Genomic DNA, 21,200 nt, shown 5'->3' on the forward strand with positions numbered 1-21,200 from the left:
TTTCTCATATAATTAAAATATATATACTAATATATATACATATATTAGTATATATATTTTTAAATGCATAGTACATCATGAGGTTTCTCATATTTTAGTTAACTATTTCCTTAGCTAAATCTTGGCTCTGCTATTTACTAGGCTATTTAGTTAACTTTTTTGACATCTAAATTATTTCCAAATTTTTATTATTATAAGTAGCATTGCTTAGAATATCTTTGAATGTAAAGCACTTTCTGTACTTCAAATTACTTTCTGAATTACTATATAAAACTTATCACACCATTTTATGTTATTATGAAGCTGATAAGCAATATATAAAATGGGTTTATAGTCAATAATATTCTAATGACTGTGCATGGTGCCAAATGGGTACTAGATTTCTAGGGGGGATCACTCCATAAATTATGTGTCTAATCACTATGTGTACACCTGAAACAAATATAAAATAATAGTGAATGTCAACTGCAATTTAAAAAATTAAAAATATTCTAAAAAACCCAGACTTTTCATGGGAAAGATTGAGTTATTCTCATGTACTCTGAAGTGCCTGCTAATTTGATCTCCCCACACTTAAGACAGGTAACTTATACATTTGCCCCAGTGTCTAAGTCCCTGATATTTCCTCATTCCTTCTAAAGTTGTGAATTAAGAGAAAACACTCTTTCTTGGTCCAGATCTAATGATGACCACAGAGGTTTCCTATGGTCTTTCCTTCAGGGTGCCCTGTAAAGGCTGTCCCTTCACTTTCTGAGGTATAATCTGTCTAATGGATCCTCATAACAACCCTGTGAGGTGGGTTGTGAAAATATTATCTCCAATCTACAGAGAAACAAGCAAATGGTAGAGAAAGAAAAAGAAGAGAGTTTTCTAATTCCATACAGCTTGTGTATATGACATTGGAATGAAAGTAGAATTTATTTCTTCTGATGCCCAGTCCATGGGTTTTTCCATTATATAAATCAGGCGTCCTCAAACTATGGCCCGCGGGCCACATGCGGGTATTTTTGCCATTTTGTTTTTTTTACTTCAAAATAAGATATGTGCAGTGTGCATAGGAATTTGTTCATAGTTTTTTTTAAACTATAGTCCGGCCCTCCAACGTTCTGAGGGACAGTGAACTGACCCCCTGTTTAAAAAGTTTGAGGACCCCTGACCTTAATCTCTAGGAAAGAACCTGTCTTAACTCCCTTATCCTTTCATCAAAACTGCAAAATTTATTCAGGTGCTCCAGCTCAGATTCCTTCTCAGAATGTTTCAGTACCATCTGTCTTACCCACCGGCTCTGTTCATTTTTATTTCTAAAGTGTTCCCCCTGCAGGAGCTGAGTCTACTTCTCCCCAATTAACTTTTATGTGCAAATGCCTGTAGTAATAAAATTACATTTGTGAGTGTTCTCTCACCTGGTTTCTTTATAGTGCACCTGGAGGGAGAATGCGTTTCTGCGGTCTTACAGCATCGTCTTTGCTGAGGGAGGAATTTGTAGGAACTGCCTTCCTGAAAGTAAACCTTTTAAATCAAACATTCTGTGGCTTAGGCACAACTTTGATATTTGCAGAGGTTACCACTTGTTGATAATTAAAATGCACTGGTTCGTGATATTGGCAGCTAAACACTGTGGCAGGGTAGAAAAAAACATGGACTTTGAAGCCAGACAAATAGGGTTTGAATCTTGGCTCTGCTATTTACTGGGCAATTTAGTTAACTTGTTGGAGCTGATTTCCCCTTTCTCACAATGGGGTAATATAGTAACGATATCTACCTCACAGGGTTACTGTGAGGATTAAGGATAAATAATAGATATTTTTCTTATGATGAACTGAGATAGCAGAAAAGTGCCGTCCTCTCCAGAGAAATCAGGTCAAATTTGTGTGGCACCTCTTCTGTGTCCCCTCCAGCTCCACTCTCCTTCCTGCCCCACCCAAGGAGGCTTTCTGTCCTGGGAGGCTGACTGCTCTGTTGCATTTTTGCAGTGGGGAGTCCCAGCAGGAGATCAGAAGGAGGCAGCAGAATGAGATCGTGTTCATCTCCTTCCTGTCAGAGTCACCCGAGGCTGTGTCCCAGAGAATAAGCTCCATTTCCAAGGCAGTTCACTCTATGACCCTCTGCTCTTAGGTATTGGTGGCCCATCCCTCTCCTTGTCCCTATAGCTTGGAGGTGGTAAGAACCGCATTATTACCTGTGCAAGAACTGCACCGTCCTCCGTAGGTTCCTCTTCTCTGCTCATATCTTCTTTAATAGTTTCTTTACTAAGCCCTCCTTTAATGACCCTAATATGAGTGTAGTGTCTTATTACTCCTGGGACCCTAACTGACACATTGTTCATTATTGTGTAGTTGAAAGTATATTTGCTGTTAGAGCATCATCCCGCACATCGAAGTTGTGGGTTCGATCTCCAGTCAGGGCGCATATAAGAATCAACTGAATGCATAATGCAACAACAATTGAAGTTTCTCTTTCCCTTCCTCTTTCTCTCTTTCAAGACAATAAATAAATTTTAAAAAATGAAAGTACATTTGCCTAAGTTTTTTATTTGAGGGAGTTTGGCACGTATGAAAGTACATCTGCCTAAGTTTGTCTTATTTGAGGGAGTTTGGCACTTTTAGGAAAACATAAGAATGGGTGGTTGTTTGTTGCTTGCCATTTGAAAGAAGAGAAGATAAAGGTAGTAATGAAGGATGGCGATGATACTACTTTATATACATTAAAACGCATCGAAACGTGGCAAGCAACAGCATGAGTATTATTATCTCCCTTTTGCAGGTCTGGAGAAAGCTCAGAGAGGTTAAGTAACTTACCTAAAGCTACACAAAATGCAATAAAAGAGCTGTAGTTCTAACCTATGCCTATTTGGTTCCAAGGTCCACACTGTTTCAGTGAGGCCCTGGTGCCTCCTAGGTAGTTATAAAGGCTCAGAAGGGCCACCCCATCAGCTCTCATTTTTCAATTAAGTCCATTTTCCTCTTTCAATTTCTTTATGTTACAAATTCCTACAGGAAATTATCTATTAATGATGATCTTTAAATGATGTCAAGATAAATTTGTTAAAATATGATTAATTTAGGAAAGCCTCAGGTCAAATCCATAATTTGTCTGATTTCACTTGTTAAAACCATTGCATCTCTAGCCCACTATTCCATGGTTGCCCCCAAGGGTACTCATTAAATACTAAATGGGTCAGGAAATATTCTGAATGAGTTTTTCTTTGATAGTATGTAAGCTTTCTACAGCATTTAGGGGACTTCATCCTCCCCACCCCCCAGGTATGGAATATTTAGTTAGTTCACAGTTTATACTATTTCTGCCCACTTCTTAAATTGATATAGGCGAGTACCATAATTTTACATTTTCTGAGAGCTAATAAAATGCTTGGCATTGTAACTAATCAGTAGAGGTGACTAAATTCCTGGAGGTATACTAGCTGAGAACTTTGTATTTGTGGATCAGCTCTTTCCACAAATGAACAATGTGTCAGTTAGGGTCCCAGGAGTAAACCCTACACCCTTAAAAAATCCATACACACTCAAAGAACCATATTTATCCTAGCAACTCCTATTCACTGTGCATTTTTCTCTAACTTCAGGTAGGCGTTTTCATTGACCCCAGAAGAAAGCGTTGTCCCTCACTGCCCTTGAGGGCATTGCGTCTATGCATATTCTTATGCGTCTAGGCATATTCTTAGCAATAATAAACTAGATTTCTCTAATTCTAGCTCTACTTTGCTGTTGTGGGGTCTCTTTTAAAAAAATATTTCCCTTTTATTTTTATAAGTCTTGAGGACTGATTTCCTGTTCCAAACAAATCTTTGATCCTTGAGAGTGTGCCACTGCTGATTGCTGGAGAGCTTGGTGAAGGTCCTTCCCACTGGTGTGGGGAACCATTGGGCTCTCCTGCTGTTGAGGGCTGGCCTCCTCCAGGGACCCACAGAGATGCTGTGTTCCATGGAGTCCTCACTCCTTTTGGTGTGTATGCTTTTAAAAATACATATAGTCACTTCATTTTGTTTACTTTTTGAATATATAATTCACACGGCTCTGCACTTCGATATTTTTCAATCCTTTTACCAAAAACAAACTCCTTCAGACCTTGATCATTATTATTCTTTTCCATAAACCTCAGACACAAAAACCACAGATGCTTAGAAGAAACCCAAATGATAGAATACATGCTGTTGTTAGAATCAGTCTGCCCTTATAATATCTGCCCACATCTACAAGGTCAGAGTTTTGGTCAAACATGTTTGCCTCATCCCTGTTCCCTTAGAGTGATTTCTTTCCTAAAAGGCACCTCAACCCACATGCAAATTTATAAGTAATGTCCAAATATAGCTGAATATCAGAATGAACACAGCACCATAATTATTCTATTTGCTTTTTCTTCCTAATCAAAACAGAGAATTTCCTTCTTAGTGTCTAGTGAAAAGTGTAGGTTAGGTAATGAGGCTATTCTGTCACTCAAGTGGCAACTGCTCTAGAATATTCATTGCAAGTTATTTATTGCTTAACTAGGTAAGCACTTCCTCCAAACCATTCCTTATAATCTCTTTGAATCAAAATGGTAGAGAACTCACTAAATTTACTTAAGAGCCACTGGGATGGCTCACTGTACTGTGGATTATTGCTAATAAACCAGGAGGCCATGATGTAGTGGTCAGAGGGCTCTCAGATGTAGACAAGAGTCCTCTGGCAGTGGACAAAGCTACCTTTGTGATCCATTGGTGGAAATTTGAGGGGTCCTTACCTGTACCAGCAAGAATTATCAAATACCCAATGCAGTCTGTGTTTTCATTACATACATGTAACTTTAGGTTGTGACTACCATCCCTACTTTTTGTTTCAGCTACTAGAAATGTAGGCTTGAATATTTAATAGAAAACAGATGGTACTTGAAATCTCTAACTTACATTTAACAAAAGCTGTTTTGGAAATGTTGCTTGTGTGCACTTTGACTGCTTTAAAAACAGCATCATTTTAGCCTGTTCTGATGAATGATTTAAGAGTTGCTGTCCCACTCTAAGACAGTATTTCAAAGCACACATGTTAATCATATACTTGATTAAACATTTCCTTGCCTTTCTCTTCAGAATGCCAGTTGGCTTTTGAGTGGATAATTGTTGCAGTTAGAGCAGTGACGTTGGAAACAACCATTGCCTGTTTCAGTTACTTAAGACACCACCATGAAAAGAAATACTTCTGATTTGCTTTCTCGGAACAAAAGTGTAAGTACCCTTTGTTTTCATTTCTTTTGTAAAAATGTGTACATGTAACTTTTTACTGTTCGTATTTTAATACTGTGCTATCATAATAAGGCTTGTGAGCAACCTTTGGTCCACTTTTAGTTCTCAGACTGTGTACAGCTTATGAACAAGTGAGGATTTGTTCATCTATGTGATTTGGTTGACATTTGATGGAAATTCTCTCCCAGCCATTTATATGCCTTACCATTCATTAGCCTACTGGCATGATATTAGATGCCCTGATTCTCAGATGCACGCAGAAATATGATTAAAATGGAAACCGAGGAGATTTATGTCTTATATATCAAACTTTGTAGGTAAGTCCAAAAGAATAAAGTGAATTTAACATCACTAGGTACTTCAATCAATCACATTCTGTAAGTTCGTGTATACAGTGAATAATGCAAATACTTGGTTGGTGGGACATAACTTTCAGGAGCTTTCTATTCTGGCATATGTCTTTAATCTCTCTGCTCCTTTAAAAAGCATTTTAAGTAAACATTCTCAGGGCCCTGAAGGAGATTAACCCTTATTTCCAATTACCAAGTGAGTGTTCTTAAGGTACCAAGTTAGTGATATGTTTTAGATTTCTATTAACTTATGAAAGAAAACATAAACAAATAGAGCAATTCAAAGCTATACAAGGCAGGGATAAAAGTAGGCTGTTAATTTCCATCAGACAAGTTCTAAGAACATGTGCCTTTGTTCATTTACCCAAGGGGGAAAAAGCATCCAAACAGATGTAGTTGTGACGTAGGAACATTCATTTGAAGGCATCAGAAAAACCACAAATGCAAACACATTTCTCTAGTATGGAGATTCTTTGTGTTACAACAGTAATTCTGTTGTGATGCCCAAGACCATCTTAAATTCTTCCTGTAGTTACCGTCCAGCTTTAAGGGTGACTAAAGCAGATTATGTGGAAAGGAAAGTATAGTGTGCCCACTAGGCTTTCTTAAAAAATGGGGATATATCCAGAAGTGTGCCAGTTCTTTGACTGAATACTAATTGTGTTTAATACCCAATCAAGGAAATTCAACAAACTCCGAGGGAATGTTTAAATTCATTTGTTTTATTAGTTGGTGTTTGGTTGTATGCATTATTATATAAAATATAGAGTCATGGCTGGAATTCCCTCTATTATTAAACAGTTGCTCGTTGGAAAAGGAGGTGACCTGCATACGAATTAAAAAACTGCAAACACATCTTTCTGTTGCTGAGCTTTTCTTATTTAAGTTAAATATGAAAGCAAATCACTCACTTAATTGTTTCTTCTTTTATTGAATTTCAGAGACATGTGATATGAAAAAAATCTGTAAAGGCAAAAGGGAGAACATTTTGGATAATTAAAAATATATCATTAAGGATATCCCTGTTCTTGGAGGAAAACATTCTAAAAGCAAATGATTAACTGAGCCATGACTTTACGGAACTACGGATACATAATGATGCTAGGGAGATTTCCTATTTAAACTTGCTTAATGCAAACCTTTTCATCTTGGTGGAAAGGCTCACGCTGCCCAGATTAGGAGGAATGGCGTTGCCTACATTTATCCAAATGTAAACAGTAGAGCTGTCACTTCACTGCTTCTCAGCTTCTTGAAAATCCACTGGCATAAAGAGCATGCTTCCACTTAATTAAAAGACTCTAAGCAGGAGACTATCATTTATCAGAGGAAAGAATCCAACGTTTTGATTAGTTAGAAGTTGTTACCTTAGTGTTTCAAAAGTTTATTTTGCACTGGTCTAAAAATGTCAACCTCCCACCCCTTAAATCTTTGCCATAATAAAATCCAAAATTGTACACTTAAAAGTAGGTCTTTTCTGTGTTCAATGAGGAAAGTTTAAAGAATTAATTTGATTTAGAATCTGAGAATATTTTTCTTTGGCATTATGACATTTGAAAATCCAAAGAGAATGTTCTAAATGTTAGAACAGCCTCTGCTTCTCCCTGTGTGTCTCTGTGTATCTTGTACCTGTCATTGCGCAAAGGCATACAAATGAGGAGGGAAAGAAGACTTCTTTTACATGATCATCTTGTGTATCCCTGAACACTTAGATCGGTGTTCATATTTTTCTACTCACATTCAAGACCTGGTCCAGTGTCCCCTTTAATGATTAACGCTCTGAATTCTTCCTTTATTTGGGAGGGGCCCATGAACAATTTTAGCTGTAAACATATAAACAAACCATTTTTTATTTAAAGTGACATTTTGCTAGTTTGGGAAGATAATTTGTGGTTGCAGTGGGTAAAAAAGGGAGGAATTGAGCCTGTGGGCATTACAAAAGTAAGGCATGGTCCCATGTCTATGCACTTGTGATCTGCTGTGGGAGACAGTACAAGTTTTTGTTTTTTAAAATATACTTTTATTGATTTAAGAGAGAAAGAGAGAGATAGAGAGAGACTGTAACATCAATGATGAGAGAAAACCATCGATCGACTGCCTCCTGCACACTCCCACTGGGGATTGAGCCCACAACCTGGGCATGTGACCTTCATCGGAATCATACCCGGGTCCCTTCAGACTGCAGGCCAACGCTCTATCCACTGAGCCAAACCAGCCAATAATAAGAATAATATTTCTTATTAAATAGAAAATATCTAAATGAGTAAAATGTCATTAATATTATTAAATACTAATTATAGTCAGACTTTTATGATAAATGAACCTAAATTAAAATATCTTAAGACCAATATATGGTTTTATATATGACAATGAAAGAAGTCCACAAATTTAAAAAGTGGGCAGATATCCTACAATACATTGCACATAAATTGAAAATTATAGAAAGCAAACAATTTAAGCCTTACATCTTGACTTACATTATTTGTTTTTAGAATACATGGTATTAACGTTTATTTGTTATAAAAAAGGTTCACTGAATTTTATAGGGCTTATAAAGTTTATAGAGTTTCTGATATATAATTTCTTACTTATTCTAGTTAGAAGAGAACTTAAAGATTTTCTGACTCAACCCTTCTATATTTTTCTGATAATGAAATTAAAATTGATGCCTGGGGAAGTAAAATGACTTGCCTCAGTGGTGGCTTGATCTAGTTGAAAATATGTGGGCTTTAAAATTATTCAGAATTTGTCTTTCTCTGACTAGCTTATTTCATTTAGCACATTAGTCTCCAGATCTATCCATGCTATCCTAAAGATAAGATTTCCACCCTTGGAGACAGCATGGCGGGACCTGGAGAGTATTTTGCTATACAAAATAAGCTAGACAGAGAAAAGACAAGTATCACATGATCTCAATCATATGTGGAATCTACTGAACAAAATAAACTGATGAACAAAATAGGTCCAGAGGCATAGAAGCATGGAACAGACTGTGTGTGGGTGGATGAGAAGAGATCAACCAAAGAACTTCCATGCATATATGCATAACCCATGGACACAGACAATAGGGTGGTGAAGGCCTTGGGGATGGAGGGGGAGGGGACTAGAAGAGTTCAATGGGGGGAAAAGGGGACATACTAATATATGATACTTTCAACGATTTGCTTTTTTTTTTTTTTTACAGCTGACTAGTATTCCATTGTGTAAATGTACAACAGCCTTTTTATCCACTTATCTACTGACTAGAGGCCTGATGCATGAGATTCATGCACTCGCAGCGGCGGGGTGGGGGAGGTTCTTTAGCCCAGCCTGCGCCCTCTCGCAGTCTGGGAGTCCTGGGGGGGGGGGGATGTCCGATGGGGAGCGGGCCTAAGCCATCAATCAGATATCCTTAGTGCTGCTGTGGAGGTAGGAGAGGCTCCCGCCACTGTCGCTGCACTTGCCAGCCATGAGCCCGGCTCAGGGCTTCTGGCTGACCGTGCTCCCTCTGTGGGAGTGCACTGACCACCAGGGGGAAGCTCCTGCATTGACTGGTTGTTCTGCCATTCAGTCGATTTGCATATTAGCCTTTTATTATATAGGATGGCCACTTGGGCTGCTTCCAAAATTTGGCTATTGTAAATAATGGTGCAATGAACATAGGGGTGCATATATTCTTTCAAATTAGTGTTTCAGATTTCTATGGATATAATCCCGGATGTTTTCACTTATATGTGGTATCAAATGAACGAAATAAACTAAGAAGTGGAGACAAACTTGTGGATACAGAGACCAGCTGTCAGAGGGGAGGGGGTTGGGGGCTGGGTGAGAAGAGTGAAGCGATTAATTAAGCAAAGAAAAAAAAAAGAAAGACTCATAGACCCAGACCACAGTATGGTGATTGCCCGAGGGAAGGGTTTTGGGGGCAGGTAGAAGAAAGTAAAGGGGGGATAGAAGAAGGTAAAGGGGATATAAATGGTGATGGAAGGAGAGTTGACTTGGCATGTCAACAATACAATATACAGATTATGTATTGTAGAATTATATACCTGAACCCTAGATAATTTTATTAATCAATGTCACCCCAATAAATTAAATTAAGAAATAACTCATAAAGAATTAAGTTCAATATTTGGCTCTTTCAGCTTTCCATTTGTGGGACATTTGGTAAGTTACTGACTCCAGTATTCTAAAGGGTGATATGAGAATGATAGCAACACACAATGCTTGATACATTAAAGGTACCTACTTAATCAGTTTTATCTTTAGCGCTGCCCTAGACTCCATAGCTTATAAGTGAGATTCCCTGTGTTCTTTTCTTTCTAATTCCTAAAATGTAGTTAAAGCTGGGATTTAAAAAATCTCTTGCCCTCTTTAACCTCTTTTAAGTACCTAAAAAAAAACCCCACCAATGTGGAAACCAAGTCTATAAAAATTAGGACATTAAAGGAAAAATAAATGAAAACATGTCATAAAATTAAAAATGATGATTATTTAGATATAATCTGCTTCTTTAAAAACTGGATTTTCTTACTTAATAATAATTAGGGGGGAAAGGAGAAAAGAAAAAACCTTGATCTGGTACGTAACCTTTGTCTTGAAGTATTTATTTCCAACATGAAGTGTTCCAGCAGAGAGTCTCCCATCAATGGTGTGGTATGAAGGCTTTATTTCTTTTTAATGCTTTTAAGCCACCTCATATTGGACTGACATTTTACTTTAACAGGTCTTATCAAAGATTTTGTGTGATTGCTTGGGGTTTTACACCTCTTGGGGTGCTTTAGATCACATTCTTTTTTTCTTTCTTTCTTTCTTTCTTTCTTTCTTTCTTTCTTTCTTTCTTTCTTTCTTTCTTTCTTTCTTCTGGGTGCTGGTGTTTTGTTTATACTGAAAGAGCAGAGCAGAAATGGGTTTCTCTTGTGCTAACCTCCGGAAGTGTCTTTGCCTTTGGTGAAAGCTGGGGGCAATTCTTGCTGCTCTGATTTTTGCTTAAATGAGACTGAATAAGTCTCATTTGTACAACCATGACAGATTTAACAATTTTTATATAAGATCATTCTATCTCAAAACTATGAGTGGTAAACTGGGGTTTGGTAAGGTATTACTCAAGGGTTCATAGCCAGAATATGCCATGCAGATGGGATGCTTAATTTTTGTCCACTATTGAGTTGTAATGACTCCACTGATTTTTCTATTTAAAGCTTACCTTTCACTACCAGCAATATGTTTTCATGAAGTCATTTAATTTAATTTAATTTAGAGGAGCATTTAGTTGTAAACATCTAATTTTCTTTCTACTTATGTAGCATAGCAATTTAGAACAGAAAGAGACAGGGTAATTCTATATAATAAAAGCCCAATATGCAAATTGACTGAACGGCAGAATGACTGGTGGAATGACCAGTCGCTATGATGCACACTGACCACCAGGGGCAGACGCTCAATGAAGGAGCTGCACCTAGCCTGTAGGCTCCAGGCCAGCCAAGGTGGGTGCCAGTGGGGGAACCCCCATTGCCCTGCTGGTCGCCCTGCAGAGGGAGGCGACCAGCGGCAGAGGCAGCGGGGCGGGGCTGGCAAGCGGGCGGCACCAGGCCGACCAAGGTGGGTGCCAGTGGTGGCCCCCCAGTCGCCCCACCGGTTGCCCCACAGATTGACCCTGATCGCCAGCCAGGCCTAGGGACCCTACCCATGCACGAGTATTGTGCACTGGGCCTCTAATTAATATATAATATACCTTCTAAGACTGTTAGAAATTTTTATGAAAAAGTGCTATAGAAACAACTCTGCTTTTAATTAAAAAGTTTAATTTGCTATAGTGGTCAAAACTTTACCCCAGCCCTTTAGCCACCTGTGTTAACTCTATTGGCTCTTATCAATCCACTGGTCCCAAAAGGAAAGGAGCCATTTATAGTGACCCCAGCATAAAATTCATGGCTCAAGTTTTCCTTGACATTTCTTCAATGAAATATTGACATAGTATGACTTTTCTTAGGTTGAAGATTTAATTTTAGCAGCTTAAAATTACTTCTGTTGAAAATAATTTTTTAAAACAACAGATTTACTATTCTTGTATTAAGAATAATAATCACAATCTCCCAACATTAGACTCTGGCATTTTTTAATACTGTGATATGCTTTCACTGATCCAGCTTTTTACTAACTCCCTGATATGAGAGAGCCAATGTGAGAAAGTGTAGCAGTCTCTAATGTGGGCTTGAAAAAGTGTATTAGGACATTTTTTTCTTTTTTTTTGCAAAACACTTTATTATTTCATTTGGTCATATGCATGGGAGAGGGCTTCAGGGTGGTTAAATAACAGCTAGTAGTTTCGGGGAGAGGCTCAGGGAAAAGCCAGACACCAGGACAATGCAGAGGGGCCTTGCAAAGGCCTCTGGGCTCCAAAGACTCCTAGTGGTGTTTGAGGGTGAGCCTGTTGAAGAGATACTCGCCCAGCCCAGCCAGCCTGCGGAGGTGAGTCAGGTGTTGCCCATCTTCTTGATGAGTTTCACCTCCTCACCCCGGAAGTGGTTCTGCAGGAAGTCACAGAGCTGAGGGCCTGAGTGAGCAGAACCCAGGACCTACAGCTCCTAAAGGGCCTGGTTCAGGTTCCTCTCCAAGGTCAGGGCGGCTTCCATGGCATCCTGAGAAGAGAATGCGGCCACAGCACTGGTTTTGCACCTTTAAGAGATGCTCAGCACTGTCGCGCTTCTTCTCAGCCAACTCGCGAAAAAAATGGCCCATGCCCTGGAGTGCCACATCCTCATCATTGAGGTTGAAATAGAAGCCCAGAGAGAGGTAGGCGTGGGCGGCCTGCAGATGCAGGTCAGCCAGGTAGTTGACCACAGACTCCTCCTTGGTGGAATAATTCTGACGAATTTGGGAGCTCATGGTTGTTCGGCAATAAGGAGTTAAGGTAAAAAAACAACAGTGTGTTAGCTGGTCTTAGAGGTGGTTCTGAAGATGGTAACTGCATAAGATGCTGGAGAGTGGCCGGAGGCTGGAAGGGGCGACCCTGGGTCTGTTCCATCCAAACACTGTTGAAGCAGGAGACAGACCCGGGACCGCCAAGGGCACTACCATGACTTTTACTTATATTTAATTTTTAATGTCATTATTTTTCAAATTTCAGCATTTTGTATATATTTGATAAATATACAGTAGCACATGTATACAATAAATACATACATAAATTGGGAAATACATTCAAAATATTTTTACTGATGGGGTGCGTAGTCAAAATAGTGTAGATATCATTGGTGCAGTGAAAAGAGAATAGTTATTGAATTCAAAGACCTGGATTCAATCCTCAGAGTCGCTTGTACTTTAAGATCTCCATATCATATAAAAGATTCAGGCAGAAGATGGTGGTTAAACTAGGCAAGAGTTCTGTTTCCGACCAGTTATGAGTTTCTTGATTCTAGGTCATGTGTGCCTATTCATAAACTGAATTGAAGATCAGTTCCCAAATAAATATAAAATCAAAGCATTGAGGCAAAAGACTATATTAGCCATCCCAGGCTGTCACAACAAAATACTCGACTAGGTGGCTTAAACAACAGACATTTATTTTCTCAGAGTTCTGGAGGCTGGGAAGTTCAAGATCCAGGTGCTATCTTGATTAAGTTCCTGAAGAGAGGCCTCTTCTAACCCTAATTATCCCCCCAAAGGCCCCATCTACAAATAGTATCATATTGGAGTACAGGGCTTTGACATATTAATTTGGGGGGGGGGGGGGATACAAACATTCCATTTACAATAGAGAGTTTGATTCTTAACAAATGATTTTAATAAGTCATTGATATTTATGCCCAGAGAATGGTTACCAGTAATCTGAAGTCCTCATATTCTCTCAATTGGATAACACTGAAATTGATCTGGTTACCATCTTTCTCTTCATTTCTATTTCCTAGATTTTATGTTAGGAGACTCAATGGTGATTTGTGAGGTACTAATTAATCATCTCTTTATAGACCTAGGGCCAATTTGAATTTTACTCAAAAATATTTTCTCTTCCTTTATGATTCTTGTTTTGCTTGTTTTATATTGTTTGTTCTTAACATCCGGTCCAATGACATAGGTCTATGAAATTACCTGTCCCGCCAGTGGATTTACTAGTTAAGCTAACTTTCAGAGGTTTGCAAATTTCAGAGTTGACTATCTGAGTCATCCCATTGCCTCTAGCAATGCCACTGCTTTTATGCTAACAAGGAGTGGGAAGTAAAGGTACAGGCAAGGGAAGAGGCACATAAAAATTTCTATAATTATAGTATGTATTTAAATTGGGGGTTATTTTAAAATATTTTAAAGCAACTTTCCTTATATCTCTGTTGATAGTCTCTGAACTCATGAATTTTTATAAATCTTCTCATCTGAAGAATGAACTAGGTAAATTTAAATTCTTCTTTATTAATCAATTCTAATTGAATTCTAAGATATCATTTGGTATTTTCCACTAAACTCTTAGTTTCCTAGTAGCCTGTACAATTTTCTTCCTTCCAGTATGGAATGATTCAGGATATCTTCTGCTCAATTGGATTTGTTAGTTTCTTGATGAAATTGCCCTCAATTTGACTTAGGACTCTTTTGGATGTTCTACATTTGGGTAAAATTGTCACTCACCAGATGTCTTTTAATTGAGGTTCCCTGTTTTTCTATTTGTTTAGTGTTTATTCAAAACTGGAAGCAAATCCTGGCTGTTGGGAAGGTGTAGACCAAGCATATCAAACTCAAAGGTTTAAGTTTATGTGAGCCGCAAAAAACCAAAAGCTTCAATTTTCATAGAAATGTAGGTTTATTTCGATAGAGACATGCTGAATTCAAAGGGCTGAAATAAATGAGTAATCATTAACATAAAATAATAGAACATTTTAATAAAAATTAATATTTTTTTCTTGAACATTAATTTTCTAGACACTGAATAACTGCACAAATTAATAAGCATAACACAAATAAACCTATTTTTCTTGTTCTCCAAAGGCAAAATATTTCCTGTTGTGAACATCAAACAAATCAGTCCACTGCTTGTTGTCAGTCCTCTGACGTGGCAATCGACTGCTAAAATATTCGCTGATAGTATTAGTGGAGAGAAATGGTGCGCCTGCGCATAAGGCGCATAAGGGAAATGAATGCAACACGATTATAATAATTAGTCATTAGCGAACGTTATAGTTCATTATTAATAATTTTGTATAACAGGATATTGTAAAAATTAAGTTACAAAATTTTTATTAAAACGTTTCTTACATACCGTTATATTGGCTGGGCCGCAAAAATATTCGTTGTGGGCCCCATGCGGCCTGCGGGCCACGAGCGAGGTTGACATGCTTGGTGTAAGCTATCTGGAAAATTATTTGTATACTGAATTTAAAGCCCACCTAAACGGGCTGTTAGTTTTGAGTACAGGGGACAGGAGCCCACCTGGGGAAACAGGCCCAGTAGGTGCCGTAGAATTGCCTCTTTTCAGAGCAGACTTTAAAAATGTTGTCCAAAGCTTCTAAACCAAATTTATATTATTCTTAAAAAGATAAAAAAAAATTCTAATTGTACTTTTACATTGCAAAATTGTCTTTCAATGGTCCAGTGTGAATAATTTAGGCTATTTTATTCCATCAGTGCCTACCTGGAAAGGGCAGACCAAGAAGCAATTTGGAAAGGATGATACATTTTGTATGACACTGTAGATATATCTGCATTTACTGTTCCTCAAAATTACCCTATAAGAATGATTATTTTGGGAGTTCTATGGTTAAATAAAAATAATGGATCTTTTCCCAGACTGACCTCCTTTCTCTACTATATAAATTATCTCCCAAGATATAAGATTGACAAAGTGGTCACAGTTTATAATCTTGATAAAGTGAAGTATATGTAAACTGGATTTTTCACTTGCAGTCACTCATTAGGGTCCAAAGAAAGTTAAAGGATATACTACAGGTAAATATGCTTTAAAAAGTGCAAAGTATAAAGAAAAACCAAAATCATATTCTTGTTTGTATCTTTATTAGCAACAAATCGAAGTGAGGATTTGTACTTTTAGAGGTTTTATGCCTTTGGTTATTATTCTTGTCTTCTGGCTTGTGCCCTTTTTTAATGAAATTCAACAAATGTTTATTGAATGACTACTGTGTATCAAGAACTGTGCTAGGCTGTAGGTATCCATCCAGTTGTGAGTAAGAGAAATATGGTCTCTATTGTTATAGAGCATATTTAACAACTTATATGTATAATTTTTATTGTTATTACCCTCTGAACCCAGTCTGATCCTAACTAACCAAGCCTATCCCATTTTAATCTTTAATTTATCCCAGAAGTCTCATGCCCCAATCCTCTCATACCTCTGTGAATATGTTCTTCACTGCATCGTGGTTATCTTGTTTGGCAGAGATATTTTGATCTGTGAATAATGTGCCATAATTGTCAATTATGTTCATTGTTGCAGAAACATAGACTATTTTAGAGTGATTAAAAAGAACTATTCTCATATAATTGGCTATAGTATAAGAATAGATGAGGGTATATATAAATGTTAGTTTAGAGGAAAGAGCTGAAAGAATAGGGAATGATCAGCAACCATTTGCTTTGAAATCAATCACAAGACAGCTTTAGTGGATAAAGCCAATCAATACATTGTTGCCTTAGAAAAATCTTCACTTTTTCAATATTGTGATGTGTTTGCTATCCCGTTTTTGGACAATTTCTAGTTGGAGTTGAATTGCAAATAATTATACCCAAGAAAAAATTGCATATATTGCACTTAACAATGTAAACACCAAAGATATATACATAAAAATGGATAGAAGAATTGATGATGAATATTAAAGAATGACTCCTAAGGACAGAATTGCTCTACAACACAGTTAAATTATGAAGAAAAGCCTAATAATTTGGTTTTCTATTAGTATTGTTAGAGTTTTCTATTAATATTATTTTCCTCTAGAAAAAAATGCTTATAAAGGCTTATTATTTTTAACGAAAGCCAAATCTCTATTTTAAAAATTTGGGTTAAATATAAATTTTTACTATTGAAATGGCAACTTATAAGCAAGGGTATTGAAGGTTAAAAATGGTTTCCAAGATCAGATAAGATCAGGCACATTCAGGGTTGTATGGCGGTAAACAAAAATGATTTCAATTAAAATTATTGAAATGTTTACATAGTTTTCTAAGATAAATACTTTCAAGGGCAGCACGGGGGATAATACTGAAGGTCCTGACTTATGGACTTGCTTCTGTCACTTTGTATCTATGTTTTGGTGGAAGAAGAGGGTGAGAAAATTATAAATAATTTGGTTATTATCAAATTCTCCCAATGTCTACTATGATTGCTTCAAAGGTAAAATGAGAAACAGTAATGAAAGCACATTGCAAAATAAAAAATAAACAAACCTAACAAGCAAAAAAACACCCCAAACTAATGTTATACAACATTTAATTATATTCTCTTCTTCTGTACCAAGTGATTTAAGTCTTAGGGATCTTTTAAAAAATAGAATGGATCCATTAATAAACAGAGTAAGGAAGAACCAGCTTTACTTGTATTGTTGGGAACTTGTCAGTTCTCATGTTCCCCTAAATTGTGCATATTAAAAGTCATGATGCCAGGGCCAAGAATACTTAATGGTTATGTAGTTAGAGATGCCTTAACCCTGCTTTCCAATTCCTTCTGTCACCTGGGTTGGGTCCCATACTGTACACCTGTAATTGGCGGTATAGCCCCATTAATAGCATAAGGGCTGGGAATAACATATTTAGCTTATGACTCTCTGATGATCAAGTTTAGTTTCCTCTAAACTTCCCATTCATACTATTATAGCAGTCTGGCCTTCTGTTTTGGCAATATTACTTCTTTGTTAATAATTTGGGCATGTTTATATCCCTCAACATCCTGAATTTAATCCAGTCAACAATATTTATTAAGTCCTCACCAAATATTGACTGCTCTACAGCAGTCATATCCTATGGAGCTGTGCACCAAATGGTATCCCAGAGGTTCAGAGAGTGAATACTTCATCAATTCATTTTCAGGTTTGGATTTTCAGAGAATATGGCTCACCGAGTGTTAAAAATGTAAAATACCAAATGTATTGAAACTATTGAAAACAAATTAGAACACCACAATGCCACAACAAAAACAATCTCCACAAAGTCATTTGACATAAAAAAAAAAAAAAAACTACAAGATTTAGAGGTCTTCATCTCTGTTTAGTGCAGATAGGTTAAAATATTATTAAATAGCAAACTTGCATTTTTCTAGAAGAGGCCATTATATAGCATTAATTTACCAGCAGGCTTGCATACCAACATAATATAAATCATACCATTAGAGACCTAGACATTGCTTATAAACAGTAATCTCAGGAGGATACTGAAAGATAAACAAGGGAATTTAGGAAAAGATGAGAAGTCCACAGTATGCATGCATATAAAGACTAGAAAAGCAAAATATATTTTTAAAAAATCATGCAGTAATTCAGAACAAGTACTAGTGTTTCCTCACTCAAAGTGAATGAAGTAATTGGCAGAGTAGTCAAGAGGAGCGTGTCCTCTAGTGGGTAGTGTTGTCTATTCTGAAAGCATTTGTATGTTCTGATTTCCCAAAGCAAAGACCTTCCCAAAGACCTTAGAAAATGTTAAGAGTCAGTTCTCATTTCACTAAAAATATCCATAGGCACTGAATCATCAGTGAATCCAGTCACCATTCTTACCCTACCCCTATCACTTCTATTACTCCCAGAAGATAAACTTGATTTCTTAATTTTAGAATATTGATGAATTTTGGAGTGACCTATCTAGCCTCTGCATTAAGTTCAAAGATGTAGAGAGTTGCTAAATTAGAACATCATACCCAAACACACACACACACACACACACACACCCCACGTATATTAAAATTGCTAAAGACCAAAGACAAAGAAAATCATGCCGTGGCAGGTTTTGCTCAGTGGTTAGAGTGTCAGCACTCAGACTGAGAGGTCATAGGTTTGGTTCCCAGTCAAAGGCATGTACCTCAGTTGCAGGTTTGATCCCCAACCCAGTTGGGACATGTGTGGGAGGCAACTGATTGATGTGATGTGTCTCTCTCACATAGATGTTTCTCTTTCTACCCGTATCCTCCACTCTCTCTAAAAAAAATCAATGGAAAAAATATCCTCAGGTGAGGATTAAAAAAAAAAAAAAAAAAGGAAAGAAAATCCTGAAGGCAGTCACGGGGGTGGGGGGAAGACAAATTAACACAGAGGAACAAGAATAAGAATTACAGTAGATATCCCCAGAAGCTATGCAAGCAAGAAGACAAAGGAGTGGCATCTTTAAAATACTGAGAGAAAACTGTTAGCCCAGAATTCTATGTCCAATAAGACTGTGCTTAAAATGTAAAATAAAAATCCTTTCTCAGAGTGAGCTATTTCACCTTCCTATCCTCTCTGATATCCCCAAAGTATCATGCATATAAGTTCTCATGATTTTTTACTTTCATTATTCAAGTCTGAGAGAATGAACATGTTCATTAATGGCAATTTCACTTATCTACTTTTATCTCTTTTTTACCTGGATCTATGATCCAGTTGTCTTTGATACTGCTGGCCATGTATATCTCTTTTGACAATTCTAGTACTCCTCTTCTCTTCCTGATGATTATTTCTGTATTTCCTTTCTGGTCTGCATGTCCCTCAGATTTTGTCCTTCAGATTCTGTCCTTGGCCCACATAATATTTTAAGATAATTTTATCTCCTTTCCTGTCTTTAACTATATTTTATTTGATTATTTCTAAATCACTATGTCCAGTATATTCTGGTTTTAGTCTCAGAACTGTATTGAGTTGCAGATTGGCCATTTATCCACACAGCATTTCTCAAACTAGATTCATCCACTATTCTTTCTTTTCTCTAAACATGCTGCTGCTTTTCTGTTTTCTATTGTATTTGCTATCCCAGCCATCAGTTAATGGCCTAAGTCGGAGATCTGGAAGCTTCCCCAACTTTCTTGCTCATCAATCTTCCCAACATCTAAACAAGCAACAAGTGTTATTGCATGCATCTGTGTGCTACATCTTTCTGAGCCCTCCTCATACTAACTCTACCGCCTGGGGATCACGTTATTTTTTCTTACCAAGCTGGGTCTCATCAAAACATAATGAGTAGTGAGAAGTAGTAAAATTATATGTGTTGTATGTGGAGGCTGCTAACATTTGTTATATTATCTATTTCTTGGCAAATCTTAGTTTTTCTTTTAGCAGTGTACTTAGTCTTGTTTTGAATCTATATCTTTTCACAATTGCTTTTGATTAGAAGTTAAGCTAGCTCTTAAAGACTAAATTCACAACAAAGTAGAAGTTGATTTTATATGGGTGTGTGTGCATGTGTGTGTATAATTTTTATTACAGACATCATTCATAATTTGTCTCATAATTTGTTGATTTTTAAGGAATAATTATAGTAAAGACTGATTATGCATTTGTGATTTTGTATATAAGATGATTGCATTGAATGTTAGATTTTAATACCAGGTAGCAAATGGAATTAAGGTCTAATATGTGTGATAATGTGACAAAAATAATAATCCTATATAATAAAGAGCTAATATGCTAATTAGACTGGATGGCGGAATGACCTTCCCGATCAACCTTCTGGAACGACCTTCTGGAACGACCAGTGGGTGGGGGGCAGTGCTGCGGGGCGGAGAGGCAGCCAGGGCTACGAGGCAGCTGGGGCTGTGAGGGCCTACTCTTGTGCAAATTTCATGCATCGGGCCTCTAGTAGTAGTAGTAATAATAATATATAATTGTAAAATGCAATTAAATGTTCCATCCTGACATTTTATTTAGTTTTTCTCACAAAAAATTAGAGGTAGGATAGGCAGTTATTTTTATCCTCATTTTACAAAGATTCAAAATAAGTCATAGTTAATTGAGTAAGGCTTACACAGCTAGTAATGGAGAAGCCTAGATGTATTTTCACATCTAAGTCCAAATTCCTTACTCTAATCACTACACCACTAACCCTGATATATGTAATTGTAGGCATCACTCATATGCTAATAAATCCTTACACCATATGTCTGCTGAGAATAAACTGTAGCATATCAATTAGAATCTGTATTTATAGCTATATATGCAGTTGGACCACAATATCGTGCACCGCATAACAATGTCTCAGTCAATGACCAGCTGCATATACAATATATAGTCCAATAAGACTATAATGGAACTGAAAAATTCCTATCACTTAGTGACATTGTAGCTTCAGAGCCCAAAACATTGCTCACACTTTTGTGGTGATGCTGGTATACACCAACATACTGCACTGCCTGTTGTATAAAAGTGTAGCACTTATGTACAGTAAATAATACTTGATAATGTTAACCAAAATCTGTTATTAGTTTATACTAGAGGCCCGGTGCACAAAATTCGTGCACGGAGGGGGGTTGTCCCTCAGCCCAGCCTGTACCCTCTCCAATCTGGGACCCCATCCCTCTCACAATCCAGGACTGCTGGCTCCCAACTGCTTGCCTGCCTGCCTTCCTGATTGCCCCTAACTGCTTCTGCCTGCCAGCCTGATCACTCCCTAACCACTCTGCTGCCAGCCTGTTTGCCCCCAACTTCCCTCCTCTGCCGGCCTGGTCACCTCTAACTGCCCTCTCC

General features: G+C 37.4%; 1 protein-coding gene across 1 annotated transcript in view; it reads left to right on the top strand.

Annotated features, from left to right (window-relative positions):
* The first annotated feature begins 5,145 nt into the window (after positions 1-5,145).
* Positions 5,146-21,200, top strand: part of LOC129148762 (cAMP-specific 3',5'-cyclic phosphodiesterase 4D-like) — a 138,239-nt gene continuing 122,184 nt past the window's right edge. The window contains exon 1 of the mRNA XM_054714349.1: positions 5,146-5,218. Coding sequence (XP_054570324.1) covers positions 5,177-5,218 — 42 coding nt within the window. The 5' untranslated portion in view covers positions 5,146-5,176. The remainder of the gene's footprint in view (positions 5,219-21,200) is intronic.

This window comes from Eptesicus fuscus, chromosome 4 (assembly GCF_027574615.1).
Source record: "Eptesicus fuscus isolate TK198812 chromosome 4, DD_ASM_mEF_20220401, whole genome shotgun sequence".
NCBI classification, from domain to species: Eukaryota; Metazoa; Chordata; class Mammalia; order Chiroptera; family Vespertilionidae; genus Eptesicus; species Eptesicus fuscus.